The following is a 16,097-nucleotide window of genomic DNA, read 5'->3' as shown; positions in this document are numbered from 1 at the left end:
CCGTGCAGTCACATTTGCTTTAAATTTAAGGAGGAGTGTAAATATTGCAGTTATGAAAAAGTTAAATGTGTTCAAATGAAAAAAAAATGACAAAAAATCACTTGATCACGTTAAAATGACAGAATATGTGTGTATTTTTACCCATTTATTCACACGTTTGCATTACAGAGAGCAGGAAAGAAACAGGCTGCACTGGTAAGCAGTTTCTTCATAATATCGTTTAATTAAAATAAATGATCAACAAATTAATCTGTGTTGACAGCCTTCACAAGTGATGGAATTATCTACACACAAAATGAATTCCCAATTAGAAAAATACTACAAACTATATTCATGAAAATATTCATGAAAATACTTAAATACAAACAAATGCAATTGCCCAACGCAAGCGAGCTGCGCTCCAGACCAAATTAGTTCGATGACGTATAATGACTCCGACATATAATGCCTGTAGTTCCATTTAGTAACTTGATAGCAGTAGCAACCGTCTTTTTAAAGAAGCGTAACCGATTTAAAAAATCAAGAGTGGGATGTAACTGATATGTTTTATGTCGTAGAATAAAATGTGAAAGTATCTTCAGTTTGTGTTTGCCACGAACCGTATTTAAGTGACTTTACTGAATGTATTAAAAAAACCCATTGACTTTGGGGCGAGGGAACCAGAACTGCTAAAATGTGAACTCGCTTCTGGGTTTTTGCATACAAATTGACGTCATAGTTCCTCCACTCTATTAATGAATTTGACAAAGAGTAGCTTAAAAGCCAAAGTCTGAATTTCTAGCACATCGTGTACCAGTACGCATTACGAAACACTTCCACAAATATTATCCTTTCCTAAAGCTGCAAAACTGCTAAATAAGAGTTTTTCTGTCATATACATACAAACAACTATGTTTAAAAGTGTGTTTGCCTGCTTTTATTTACCTTTCCTGGGTGTCAACACAGCTAGCCAGTGTGTGCTCCACCCAGCAAACATCACCTCATAAAGAACTTTCTCAAAGATTTAGAAGAAGTTTACCCCATTTTTACTATGTAAAGATCATATTAGCTTGGTATTTATGTGTAAAAATACACCCCATTACACTGGAAATGTGTTATGGGTAATGATAACATTAGCGATAGCCTTTAAGTGCAGTTTAGCTGAGTGTAATGGCTTGTGAAATAGTTAAGAAAAGCCATTCAAAGACTGTTTAGCTCTATGACCTTTAGTAAAAGCACAAAACACTTCATGTAATGCAGTGTTTCTCAACCACATTCCTGGAGGCCCACCAACACAGTATGTTTTGGATGTCTCCTTTCTTTGTTACCCCCATTACAGGACTTTCAGTCAATGCTAATGAGCTGATGATCTGAATCAGGTGTGTGTTTGGTTAAAGAGACATGGAAAATGTGCTGAACTGGTGCTCCTTTAGGAACGTGGTTGAGAAACACTGATGTAATGAATGTGTTTCTTTATCTAAGATGCCATTAGCTTTAGCTGCAATTAGATATATTTAGTTTTAACAGAAGAAAAGAAATTCCAACAGATTTTTAGTGGTAATGAGGGCAGTTGCTGAAATCGCTGCATTAACCTAGCAACCACAAAGAAAAATTGCTACACATAAGCATTGTGACATTAATTATTATGATGGAAAAGCACCACTCATGTTATTTAGCCAAAAATCTTTAGTGCTATCACGTCTTTTTGAAATGATACATTAAGTCAAATATTGTTTATATTTTCAGTTTTCCCACTCTATATCGGGACTCTGAAATATAAACAGTTTTTAATTTCTGACCACACGCAACTGCACATTCATTTAGTGTCTAAACTAATAGAAAGACAAAAGACAGACTCTCAGAATAGACAGCGAATGAGCAAATGGTTTGTTTTGTGTTCTTGTAAACATTCAGTTAGAACAGCTTATCGCAGTCATCACCACAACACACAGTCCACCACAACACATGGAAAAAATTGTGCTTACCAAAGGTTTACAGCATGAAAGCTGTTTGCTTAGGGTGATCTCATCGAGTTGTTGCAATTAATCAGGTAATGATTATATAATTTATTTACATTTTTGTCTGCAGCAGATGTTTCCCACCAGCACAACTTTATGCTCTTAGACAACTTGCTAAGATGCAATATGACCTTAGAGGAAAACTAGTTGGATGTATTATGATTCTAAAGCATTAATATGAAGCAGCGTTCACCTGACGTGTGATGGAAAGTTAGCCGCCTAAATGTTTATAAACAAGAAGACAACACCTAAAGATGATTCAGTGCTCATAATAGATTGTGCTATGCTTGTCATAATGATTGATATGAATATATATTTCCCTCTTGCTAAAGTATGCTCTAAGTCAACAAGGCAGTGTCTGTCTCAACTGAATGCACCAGTAGTGAATGTACATTCTAAATGCAGCATAGAGAGGTCAAAGTTCAGGTTTTTCCACGAGGCTAAGAGGTGTTGGCTTTCTTCTGATGGATTCCGGTTTAAAACAAGAGTAGGAAACTTAAGATACTTTGGATTTTGAGACAATGAAAGCTGTTATGCTTCAAAGGAAGTATTGGGAGTGTAGGTCACGTCTGAGGTTAGGAAGTCAATTAAAATTTTATTAGCATGAAATCTGTAGATAAACATTTCCAAAACTACATAACTATTTACACTGTTGGGGTTTGGCATAGCTATATGGACTAGATATTGCTTACGGACCCTGAGTATGCGTCAATAGCACCGCCACATTTGTACAATGCTCCCAAGACAAATGTCATTCAACCACACTAGTCAAGACTAAAGCCAGTGAAGATGCTGAACTTTTAGCGCTGTATAGATGTAGTAATGAGCAAACAAAGAAAACAATGCACAGAAGCAGAACATTTCATAGTCAGATTTAGTTTAAGTTTTTTGTATGTTACGAACTTTTGTGCTCAACAAGTAACATTACTGATGATAATACAGTCACTTACTGAACTGACCATTTGGCAAAGTTGCACCGACTAGTAGCACCTAAATAAGCAAACAATGTACTGTAAATTAAATATGACAACAAGATGCTGTGGTGCCAGAAACTCGTATTATTGGCAGCTAAGTGAACGAGTCTTTTATAATGGGGATTCATTCACAAACAAATCACTCCCTCTATTAGAATAAGAAGTAAAAGCTGGAGAGGATGTGTGTTTCAGGACACTGATTAGATCAATCTTATCAGAGAGGGAGGATAATATATATTATTTAACACACAAACACGCTCTTTGTCAGCAATGACTGTACGATCACTTATCCATCGATGTAGAAAACTGTTGTAAAATTAAAATTTTTGTAGTTTAAAAAAATATTTGCCTCCTGACCACCGGGAAATCTCTTGATCATAGATATATGATTTTATGTGTGTATATCTCTGGCTCTGGATGGCCATTTTAAAGGAGCGCTACCCTGTACTAAAATGGCGGTTCTATTGACACATTTTTTTCCAACAGACAACAACAGCTTAGGCAACATCTAATGTAGATATCTATGGAGATTTGGTATGATAAATTTAAAGAAGTGGCTAACATTCATTAAGAGTGCAATGATTTGATCGAAAATGTTGTAACAGTGTAAGGCTGCATCCAAAAGCGCATACTTCCATACTATACAGTACGCTAAAAACAGTATGTGAGCCAAGTAGTATGTCCGAATTCATACTTTGAAAATCAGTATGTAAGAAGTACCCAAATGACATACTTCTTCCAGCGAGATTCTGAAGTGCACATCAAATGAATGCTACGCTTGCTCTTGACGCCCTGGGAGAAGAATTCATGAATAGGAGTGAAGCGACACAACTGACGCAGGTAGTTCACGTGATCATGACGAAATGACGGATGTAGTACATCTGAGTTCTATTCATACTGCTCACATTCATACTGTATAGAACGGACTTTTCTAACGGCCGAGTAGTGTTTAAATTCAAATACAGTACCTACTGAGTTTAATGTTAACCTTATTGTTTTGAATAAAAGAAACTGTGTGCTTTTTAGGCAGTAAAACTATTTTAAAAGCACCAGAAGACTGAAAGATTTTGCAAATAGTATGCTTTTCTTTTTTTTTTACAATTCCATTTAGTAAAATATCTTACTGTACATCACTAAAAGCTATTTACAAAAATTCTTACTAAATGTTTTGCAGGGAGATTTGCCAAGCAGAGTGATCAAATATTCAACTTATGAGTCATTGAACTAAATGTGTTGTCAATTAATTTAAATCAGATACTATAGTACAGTGTTTCTCAACCACATTCTTCGAGGACCACCAACACTGCTTGTTTTAGATGTCTCCTTTGTCTGTCACACCCATTGCAGGTCTTTCAGTCTCTGCTAATGAGCTGATGATCAAAATCCAGTGTGTTTGTTTAAGGAGACATGGAAAATGTTGTGTTCCTCCAGGAACATGGTTGAGAAACACGGCTCTAGTACGTTACTATGCTACACTGAACTTTTAGACATATTGCTGAATTATGAATCTGAACACCAAAATGTTCTTTCAAAGGCTCTTGTTGTTGGCTACTCAATACTCCATTTCAACAGTGTCTTTGTCCTCAAGCTGTTCTAAGCTGATCCTGATTTGTAGAAAACCAGTCGTCTGTAAAGAATCTCCAAGGTTGAGGCCAAAAAATGCCCCAAAAATGCTCTGTGAAAGGAGAGTTCAGGGGTCACATCAAGAGTTTCCTTGGATTTGACTTGTTCATGGGACCCTTGTGACCCTGCAAAGAGTTCACTGTGCCATCTTTTCTCCGTCACTTTTTGTTCACACACAGAGTTGTTAGTGATGTCCTGACACAGAAATGACCCTGTAGACAAAAGCCAGTCTGATGATGCCATTCCTCGCAGATGACTGTAAGACAGGCTGGATTTGGAGTAGTGGTGTGAAGATGTCTCATGTTTGAGAATGATGGAGTGATGACACACTGAGCTGTTGAAGCTCTTTTTTTGGGGGGGTGGAATGATTGTGTGAACATATGTTCACTTCACAGAATCCAGATGTTTTCAGTGTGGCCCCTTTCTTGGAGATTACTTCAACAGGAGTTTATATACCAGCTGAATCCTCGAAGGTTTCCTCCCTTTTATCCTTTTACATCCTTAAAAAGCGCCTAAAATTCCTGTTCCCTTGAACATTCCCCAAAACCACAAACCTGCCTAATCAACAAGTGTGTCCCTAGGACATGCACGTGGAGGACCAGCGTGAAACACGAGGCAGGAAATGAATTAGTGGGGAGATTCTGACTGCACATACGCTCCAGACACCGTCACCTCTCCCTAGCCCACCTTGAGAAGCCCTATGGAGGAACATTAACGGCGTGTAAATATTTTGATATCTGGATTCCTGAACGTGAAATGAAGGCGGTTTTGTCCCAGCTGGCTCCTTGGCAACAGAGGAATGTCTGGACTATGAGGGGCTTCCTCCTCCCTCATGGAGTCTCACTGCTACCATTTCCATCACTTACGCATGGACCCTCTGATCTTAAAAGCAGGCAGATGTGGAAATGTTTTTTCAATTGAATGAGTGTAAGTGCTTATGTCATAGACATACCAGTGCTGACAGACAGCATTTATAGTCTCAAAGACTTCTTTGTCACACCAAAAACCCACACATAATGAAGAAAAGATGAAGTCTGTTTGGTCATGCACATGTTAACAGTGGCTAGCACATGGCTAGCAGAAGTGTTTTAGATGTTAGTATTACTATAGTTAGTTTAGGATATCTATAAGCTAGTGCGCACCAAAACAGTGACAAAATCTGCATTTAGGAGATATAAAACCATTATTAATATGTAAATCTTGTAGTTTGTCACTTCCACCTAAATGGATCAAAGGTCAACTTGTTTCTCATCAAATCATGACCAATCAAATGCTCTCTTGTATCTGACATGCCCCGCCATCTTCAAGATGCTTCACATTTGATTTGCTTGAGGTTAACCACTCTCACTGGCAGAGCGGTGATAAAACAAAATGGTACAAACATTACAAACATTGAATAAAAGAAATGCACATTTGAAAGCACTTCACATGTCCTTTAATGAACCTCAAAGTTCATTTAGGGCGTACTCACAGTATGTACAGTTGCCTCGAACCGGGCCAAAGCACGCTTGTCCCCTCTCCCGTGTCCCCCGACGGCCCGCACTCACATAACAACATGCTGCGCTGTTCAGTAAGCGCTTTCGCTCAGCACAGTGGAGATTTCTCTAGTTATATCGCTTTAGTCCTTTTTAGGGATGCGGTGACACGCAGTCAGATGTTTCGCCGAACAGATCAGCCACTTTTGACGCTCATAAACAATCATAAACCCCATGTGCTGCAGGATTTAGGAGGTTTGCTGAAGGTGCTCAGTTGTCGTGCAGTGAGGGGTTTGCGTATTTAATAAACAACGGCCGTTTGCGTTCACTGAACAGTAAGAATGATTAATAAATCCATATGAAACAGTCCCTTAAAAGTCACGTCTTGCTTTCAGTTTCGGGCTTTGGCGTGTTTTGCACTCACCCAAGTGACCCACGCTCAGGCACATTTCTTCCAACTGGGCCAGGGCCGGCCAAGTGAACCGTGCCTGAGCCCGATTCAGCGCACTCACACTTCTCAAACGATCCGGGAAACGGGCCTGGGCACGGTACAGATAGCATAGTGTGAGTAGGCCTTTACATGCTGTTGCAGAAGCATTTATTTTTATGAGGGGATAGGAATCAGTTGTGCACTGCAGAATCTTGCTTAAAGGAGTAGGTCATCTGGGTAATTTTTTACACATTGGACAAGCTCCTTGTACCGTTGTTCAACTAGTAGAGAAGTGGGTGTATTCAGATACAGGGACTGAAAAACCTTTGGTGAATCTTATCTTTTATAGATTGACTTTATAGATTAGGATTTGCAATCTTATCTGCAATCTTAGTTGCTTATTGGCGATATGCAGTATTTTTTTGTCCAGTAGGATTGGACACATGGTCATCATAGTGGTTCAGTGGTTAGCACTGTCGCCTCACAGCTAGAAGGTTGCTGTTTTTGAGTCCCGGCTGGATGAGTTGGCATTTATGTTTGAAGTCTGCATGTTCTCCCAGCGTTGGCGTGGGTTTCCTCTGAGTGCTCCGGTTTTCTAGACAGTCCAAAGACTTGATTAACTAAATTGAGTGTGTTTGTAATGTGAGACTTTCCCAACACTGCATTGTGGCTGGAATTGCATCTGCTGCTTAATACATATTCTAGCATAGTTGGTGGTTTATTCCGCTGTGGTGACCCCTGATAAATAATAACCTAGGTTGAAGAAAAATTTATTGTTTTTTCAGCTTTGCTTCTTTTAACTTAAAAGTGACTTTCAGTGCAATGTCAAAGTATACGCTCACACTTGGCAGGTTTAGGTTGAGTAAACTGAACTCTTAATGTTATTTATTTCTAAAAATGTGAAATAATCCACACATCAGGGCACAGTTACATACCCAGGAAATCTGGGCTGTATGTAAGCACTGTAAAACCCAAAAAGTTAAGGAAAATGATTGCAACAAAACATTTATGTTCAAAAACTAATCCTAATGAGTACTGTGAACTTAATTTATTTAAGTAAATGAAGCAATTTGAGCACAGTAAAACCCCAAAAAATGAAGAGAACTCATACCAACTGATTACTGTTACCCAATAAGTTAAGGCAACTCAAACTGTTTGAGGAAACTGCACTGTAAAAAATGTTACTTAGATCTAACTTATAAAAAGTGAGGCAAGTGGTTGCATCGGACGTTTTAGGTTGATTCAACTTCCAGCCTTTAAGTATTTTAAACACTAAAATATTGCTTAAAACAAATGCAATAAAATTAAGTTGAGCCAACTAATATTTCTAAAATTACTCAAATCAGATAAACTTACTTTTTTTGTTAAACTTAACTTACTTATACATTGCTATATGTTGACTGTACTCATTTTAATTAAGTATTATGAACTTAATGATCTAAATAAAATTAACCATGCATATGTCATTTAAAACTAATTTAATTGACTTCTGGCTGTAACCTCAGAAAATAAATCTTCGTTTCTATATTGTAAGCACAATATACACTAGTAAAAACAGATAAACAGACTTTCCTGTCAATAACAATTAAATAAGAATGGGAAGATGGATTAAAGACCATAACATGTATTCAATATCAATCGATGTTCCTTTTAATAGTGACTACAAAATAGGCCATTAATGTGGCTACACATACACAATACATAAATAAAAACATTAATAATACCAGATCCTATTGAGAAATCATCCAAGGCAACTCAGTGAGGAGATTTGCATATTTTGATGAAGATTTAGGATGCATAATGTCCAGTCCCACAAAGAGTCTCTAATATATCTCAAATGTATACAGTTTTGATGGATACTTGAAGTCGAGGACATCGGTAAGTCCAAACAGGAGCCATCATGCATTTGACAGGTTTGGCAAACCTCTGACAGTCCTATGATAATCCAAACTGTGTTGGGCTGATGGCAAATTTTTCCCGTGGGCAGCCGCATGCACCTCTGATTCCTCACAACTCTATTGGTAGAGACAAAAAGAAACAGGAGTTCAGGTGGTTGCTACCAAACAACATTAAATAGCTAAATACTGAATAGGAAATAACTACAAGTGAAGTTACAAAAGTGCAGTGAGAATGATGCATGGATGAAACACCTTAGTTTATCAGTTAAAAATTACCTTAGTTAAAATTACCTAACTTCTATTTAAAAAATAAAAAAAGGTTATAGAGGTTGTGTAATTACATTATTCCAGGTGTTTTTAGTTATCAAATTTTAAAGAAAACTGTGATTTTACTCAGTGTAACAGTGCATGTCATTGTGTTTTCCTGTCAATCAAAGAATTGTTAAAATTTAGGTATTACATTTTTTGTTTATTTTGGCAACTTATAAAGCATAAGAATGTGTATTTAATTTAGATATTAAAACTGTTTGAAAATGGCTATATGAAAATTATAGAATACAAGTTCTATAATTTAAATGTCATCTTCATTTTGCACCAAACTTTGCACGTCATAATACAAATTTTATTAAAAAAATAAATAAATACATTGCCATTTTACACATTACATTAAGGTTTACATTAAATTTTTGCTAAAGCTACATTTAATTGACTTTTTCTTCAAATTTAATGTCACTGGCAAATGACAGTTCAGTGATTCAGTGTTATCAGTTAGCTTTATTGAAAGACTGACAGATAATAAGAAACTGCATTAGGATATTTTTATACTGTTTTTACTGTTGCACACATAATATCTGTGTAAAAAAAACAGTAAAAAATTACTATTGCACTTCAGATATCAAATGTAAGTTAATTCTATGGAGCCCACTATTGTTTGCAATTTTACCAATGTTTTACTTGCCTGCAAATAATTATAGCTGTAGTTGTATCTAATGTTTTTCTTACCTGGATGTGAAGTTTGAAGATCCACAGGTAACAAAATCACTTTGGTATCTAAAGACCAAGAACATGCATTTTAGAATGAGGTGCATACAGTTTAAATGGTTCTGTAAACATCAGTAGTAAATGTAATTTAAGTTAAAATAAATTGTAAATCTGTAATTTATTCACTATGCAGCATTAAAAAACTTATGGACTAAATCTCTAAAACACAAACTTTAAGTTATACTTTCTCTTACGTTAAACACAAACTACTTAACTGTTGCATACGTTTCTGCATTTAATATCCATCCTTAATGTGCTGCTATAACTTAGGTGAGCTAACTTTAGCTAAGTTAGCGCTAGCAAACTGAACCCCCACACCCCGACCGCCCACCAGTGACCTTGTTAATCGGTTCTGCAACGTTAGTTATACCTACTAAGTGTTTTAAAACTACTTTCACTATTTGTTCTCAATAATATCACTTTTAATCATTAGCATAAACTAGCGTTGGTTAGCGTTAGCCAACTTAGCTTTCCATGTGAGAGCAGTCTAACTGTTAACATACCTGAGGCTGCAGTACAATTTACAAAGCTAAAACCTCACCTGCCTAGCGAAGACAGCAGTTTTGCATGACTTTACAATTATCATTCGGCTAAATTTGCAACTTACCGTGTTAATCAGATCCGCTGCTGGGAGCAGTTAATGTCGACCATTGCAGAAGCTGCGTCTGCCTGCTAAATCCCGGGCAATGAAAAAGGAGTCATGCAAAACTATAAAAATCACGTTTTATGAACACCTGCCCACATCGACAGCTGCTCTAATAAATTGTCTGTGTCAACTCACTTTTATAACATTTATTCTACACAATAACCACGTAAAAAAATCTACTCAAATAAATTGCATTAGTTTTATTCAAAATATACAGTTATATAAAAACTGATATATTTTAAGTAAAGAGGAAGCAAATTTAATTTTTTTGGTATAAAACAAATAAAATTAACTAGATTGCAATTATTTAAAGTAGATAGAACCAACTTTGTGAGTGTAGCACTTTTTACAGTGTGATTGATTATATGAGTACTGTGGACTTACTCCATTTAGGTTAAAGTAATGTGGTATTTAATCAACTTATTACCTTCAACACTGAGTTCAAAGCTCTTTTCAATTGAATAAAACTAACTTTCAGTAAATTTTGAGTTAACTACACTCATTTCCTTTGATAAAGTTGACTGTTGAGTTTTACAGTGTAGGTTCTAGTTCTCACTGAAGAAGGAAAACAGGACCGGGAGATGGTGGTGCAATCTCAAATGGCCCTATGTACTATGGCTCCCCCTACTTATGACACACCTGAAGGTGCATACAAAAGACACATGGATGGAAGGAATTAACTCTGCTATGGTTAACCTTAAATAAGAACAAATAGAACCAATGACATCTAGACTAACCAAAAACAGGATACCAAAATACCATATTTTTTTCTTGTTATTTTCAAATCATTGCCCATTACAGTTCCAAGAGGGAACGGAAATGTGTCCTTTTGCAGCATATTTTCCTTCCAAAAAAATTGGATTTGAAGGCTTGATGGCTAATGGCATACTTGTCATTCTATCAGTCTGGGAGATTTTAACACTGGCTTCATTGTTAGTTTCAGCATGTCAGATCACGGACCAAACATTCTTCATGCCTCACAAGGCACAGATTTTGGTTAAAATGTTATGAAGAATGTGTCCAGGTTGTCTGACATTTTATTCTTAAAAGGTACTTGATATAGCACTAACACCTGTAGCGCATTTTGAATGGTAGGTCTGCTTCAGCTGGCAGAGTGCACGCATAAAAACATTCCCAATGTATAAAAAGCTCTAATGCACCTGTATCATCATAGATCAACCCCTAAAGTTTTTTTTTTTTTTTTTTTTTTTTATGGGGAAAAACCTGAGACTGATCAAACAGGGCATTTCTTTGGTGTAAAAATACACACTGGAATATGTCTGGTCTGGTTTCTTTAGGCGGAGGTCACACTATCAGGCAACAGGCGTGTGCTCTTCCTCGCATCTGGCTGGATGACCCCAACTCACACCCTCAACCTTAACACTCAGCCCTTTGGTTTCCTCTAGACTTCCAGTGCTTGAGCAAACAGGGCAGTGTCTGACTCAAAATCCCACTCCAACCATACCCAACCCATCCGTCTGGCTTTTATATAGTAATATTTACATTTACATCAGATCTGCTCACTCTGCGTCTAGAACGTTTAGGTCCACGTGAGGCCACCGCATTCCTTTGGCTTTATTCCGCCGGCCAACTTTCTCGCTTTCTTTTCTTTCATGCTCACACATGCACAGTAAAACACATTGGAATTAAATTACCCGCAGTCTTCATCTAATGTTTACCGTGGTCAGCTGAAACATGTCCGGCAACCACCTCCCTCTTAATAGCACTTTTTTACATCTGAAACATTCCTTTTAGTTGATATCATGGCAAGCAACTCTCATGAGGGCACATCTGGGGGCTTTTTTGGAGCTAACAAAGATGCTTTTGAATTTTATAACAGTCAATATTCCTCCAAGCTATAAGATTCCCCAAACTAAATGGATTGGATGACAGATTAATGCGTTACTGTTCTTCAAGGTAAAAAATAGCTTCTCAAAATGCAGTATAACCACCAAAAAACTTGTTAGAAATGTTTTGAGAGCATTTCTGAAGAAATCAAAGTGAATTTTTTGGGCCAAATTCCAACTACAACCATATCTTGTCAGCCTTGTCATATTCATGAATTATCTGGCTCCTCAGTTTGGCCCTCAGATTCCACCATGAAAATGTTTTGATTTAAAGAGTGACGGGAAGATCTCCAGGACTTCCTCTGCTTATTCAGAATATTATCTGAACTAATGATTCATGTTGGTGCTTCTGGAAATACAGTGCAAATTCTGGTAATTGCTGATAAAGTCATTTTTTCCTCATCCTTCTCAGACTCTTGAAGAACGAGTGGAGGAAATCCGTATTAGACCCATATCATCCCACCTCAAGCGCATACCCATTACAGAAGGCTATGTGGAGGTGAAAGAGCGGGGCAAATGGAGGCAGATCTGCGATGAGGAGTGGACACCTTTAAACAGCCGAGTCGCCTGTGGAATGTATGGTTTCCCTGGAGAGAAGAACTACAACAACAAAGTCTACAGGTAAGAAAAATACTCACTGTCTTCCTTTGCATGACAAATGGACATTAGCCAGACATTCCTTTAGAAACACAACGGTAATATCTTTTCATTTCCCGTGTTGAGGCTTTTGTGATTATGACACATTAAGTATCAAGGCAGGAACGAAGGCTGGATGTTCATGTCAACAAGTTGCACGGAGATTTTAAGGTTTCCCCAAATGTAACATTAACTTTGAAAAAAATTCAGCAGGAGTTATTTAGCCCTCAGATGTGTGTGTGTGTGTGTGGGAACGCCTCCCCGCGTGAATCATGCCCAGATTGTTTCCCAACATAAGTCTTGGCTGTTTCCCATCTAGTAGAGAACATTGTGTTTCCTCTTGAACTCTGCAAAGGACATTTAACAGTAAAACAGCCTCGAAATGATAGTTTTAACGGGGGTTCGACCACATTTGTGCACCAAAACACATAGCCAATGTCCTTATTTTTGTATACGTTCTTAAAAATAGAGCAGAAAATATTTGAGACTGGTTTGTTAGATGTATTCATGGGTTTATTTTTGAAATATGCCACACACTAAAGTAAGTAATGCCTGGTTATATTTAAAGATGAGGAATGTCTATGTTTGTTAGTTGGAACATTTCAGAAATGTGGGGCGTTTAACTACTGGACATGTGAGTCTTTGTATTTTTAGTCTGGGCCTTCTATGTTATTCAGGCTTTGCAATAAATGGGACACTCAATGTACATCAATGGTCTCAAACTCAATTCCTGGAGGGCTGCAGCTCTGCATAGTTTCTGCATAGCTGCAGGCCTCCAGGAATCGAGTTTGAGACCTATGATGAACATGGTACATTACATGGCCTTAAAGATATAGTTCACCCAAAACTGTTGGTAACACTTTACAAAAACAGTTCATAAATAATAATGTGTTGATATGTAAATTAAACATTACTTTATTATGAATTAATGATAAGTTAAGGTGCGCACTAAACATGAACTAACTTTAACTACAACATGAGTCATGTGTGGATAACGGCTACGTTAAATACTTCTTAGTACTTAATTACTTGTTTCTGTTATTAATTAATTAATTAATTTAATTAATTTAATAAAATTTATTAATTAAGATTTAATTTTAAGCTAAATGTAACCATCATGAACTCATGAGCTGAATGTATAAATATGTCATGACTTTACTTGGAGGGGCATCAACCATTAACTCATCGTCAGCTCCTGTGTTTAAACTGTTGACGTTGACTGAACACTTTTCTATTGTTACTCAGTGTGAACACACTAGACAGATGTGCATAAGGAGTTCATGAGTAGTTAAGAATGGGTTGATGATGTGCCCCTCCAAGTAAGGTCATGACATAGTTATATATTAACATGAGTTTATGATGGTTAAATTAAGCATAAACAAATGTGGTAATTAATACATTAATTAACCCACAATCATGTATTAACAAGTAATTAAGGTAGCCGTTATTCACACATGAACTACAACATGAGTAGCATGAGTTCAAGTTAGTTCATGATTAGCGCATGCATTTACTCATCATTAATTCATAACAAAGTAATGTTTAGTTTACATATTAACACGTTGCTATTCATGTACTGTTATTGTAAAGTGTTACCGAAATGTCTAAAAACTGTCATTTTATTTAACACAAAAGAAGATGATGGAAAAACAAATGCAATGGAGTAGGAGTTTCCTATATTCTGGGTGATGGGTGAGTAAATGATTACACAATTCTGAATTTTGGGTGAAATATCCCTTTAAATCACAGATAATGAGTAATGTAGACTTTATTAAAAAGTGCTCACTTATTAAATGCACTTGCTTTGAACCCAGAACAGGCTGTACTTATTAAACCAGTTTCTTAATCTGGAGAAAAGGAAACGTGGAGGGGGGAAAAAATCCAGCTGTTTGTTGACCCGTCCTGCACTATGATTTTCTCTGTACCGTGGAATCAAAGGAAATGTTCTGTTTTCTTGGGTTAGCACAAGTTTACAGCCACAGGCAATGTCCGATCCTCTTAATAATTCTAACAGGTGTCCCTCTAAATCAGGGGTGTCAAACTCAAGTCCTGAAGGGCCGAAGCCCTGCACAGTTTAGTTCCAACCCTGCTTCAACACACTTACCTGTAGGTTTCAAACAAGCCTGAAGGACTCAATTAGTTTGATCAGGTGTGTTTAATTAGGGTTGGAACTAAACTGTGCAAAGCTGCGGCCCTTTTGGAACCGAGTTTGACACCTATGCTCTAAATTATCATTGTGATGTCCCTTAAATGGTAATACCACAATTAACAGAAGTTTCCCTGCGGCTCTGATTTGCAGATCACTGTCAATGCGTAAAAAAAAGAACTACTGGGGTTTCTCGGTAAACTGCACTGGAAATGAAGCCCACGTGTCCAGCTGTAGACTAGGCAAAGCTCTGGAGCCCAAGCGGAACGGCACATGTGGACGTGGTCTGCCTGTGGTGGTCAGCTGTGTGCCTGGAAGAGCTTTTGCACCCTCATCCTCCATCGGCTTTCGCAAAGCCTACAGACCAGAGGTTGGTAGCCTAAAATTAGCATTAGCTATGATTTGAGTGGTTGGAAACATGTGTGTGTACCGCTGAATGTTGCTGAAATAAAAGTACACTTCCAAAGAGTTTACAGTGTCATCAGCAGCAGAAATCTTGTTTTGCTTTTATTAGCATTGGGCTAACCTGATATTTGTTTAAGTAATATTTAACAGTATAATATGCTTTTAGACTTTTAAATCCTGTCCAACAGTGGCAATTTGTCATTTAGGTCATGAACAACAGATAGAGCATGAAGTTAGCATTAGTGCTAATTTATATAGTTTACTGTTTGTACTGTAGCTACTAAATTTTGCTTAGCATCAAAGCTGGCGTTGTGATCTAGTTGTTTGTAGCCTACTGAAAAACTTGCCATACAGACATACTGTTTGTTTACTAACTATTGTCCATGTTGGATATGCTAACATCTATATTAATATATAATAATATTATATAGATGTTAACATAGGCTATCCAACACGCAGTACCGGCCTGTAGAGTTAAGGGGCCCTTGGCGAGATAAAAAAATAAATTGTGCCCAATGGTGTAAAAACAGTAAGAAAGCACAAAAATACTGATTTTAATATTTAAGTGTATAATTTTTTTATTAACTGTAACATATTTAATCTGGAACACATATGTAAAAATATTGACTCATATATAAACAAATAAGTTTGTTAGTATTTCAAAGTACTACTAAGTAATGTATTATGCAAAACAAAACATTACTTTGAGCTTGCTTTTTGTCCTCTGATTTTCTTTTCTTCTTTTTTTTTCGGCTCCATAAAGATGCCGTTTGGACGCCATTTCATTTCTGAATAAAATTTCTATTGATGTTATATTACGTAAGACTTTTTCAGGTTTATATCGAACGTGAGCAATTTGGAGAGATAAGGGGAATCTGTTTAGGAATACGTTACATCATTCTAGTTCACCCAATAGCTGACTGCGTGCGATGTTAAGCAAAATAGAGTTTGGTGCTGCTATATTTCTAATATTTTCTGC

The 16,097-nt window shown here is 36.9% G+C and overlaps 1 protein-coding gene and 1 long non-coding RNA gene across 6 annotated transcripts in view; one reads left to right on the top strand and one right to left on the bottom strand.

Annotated features, from left to right (window-relative positions):
- loxl2a (lysyl oxidase-like 2a) overlaps positions 1-16,097 on the top strand; it is a 41,630-nt gene that overhangs the window by 5,844 nt on the left and 19,689 nt on the right. For all 5 annotated transcript variants that reach the window (XR_015500489.1, XR_015500490.1, XR_015500491.1 and 2 more), the window contains 2 exon segments: positions 12,344-12,552; positions 14,867-15,083. Coding sequence is in view for 2 of the 5 variants with exons in the window: in XM_087269644.1 (XP_087125770.1) it covers positions 12,344-12,552; positions 14,867-15,083 (426 nt within the window). In the remaining 3 variants the exon portion in view is untranslated.
- On the bottom strand, positions 8,127-10,105 carry LOC147842048 (uncharacterized). The gene is made up of 3 exons (XR_015501091.1): positions 10,046-10,105; positions 9,400-9,447; positions 8,127-8,514 (listed from the first exon to the last, which is right to left on the bottom strand). It is a non-coding gene; the product is annotated as an uncharacterized LOC147842048 (long non-coding RNA).

The sequence above is a fragment of the Danio rerio genome, chromosome 10 (genome assembly GCF_052040795.2).
Source record: "Danio rerio strain M-AB ecotype USA chromosome 10, GRCz13ab, whole genome shotgun sequence".
Taxonomy (NCBI): domain Eukaryota; kingdom Metazoa; phylum Chordata; class Actinopteri; order Cypriniformes; family Danionidae; genus Danio; species Danio rerio.
The sequence above is the reverse complement of the archived record's forward strand: the minus strand, read 5'-3'. Positions and strand labels throughout refer to the sequence as shown.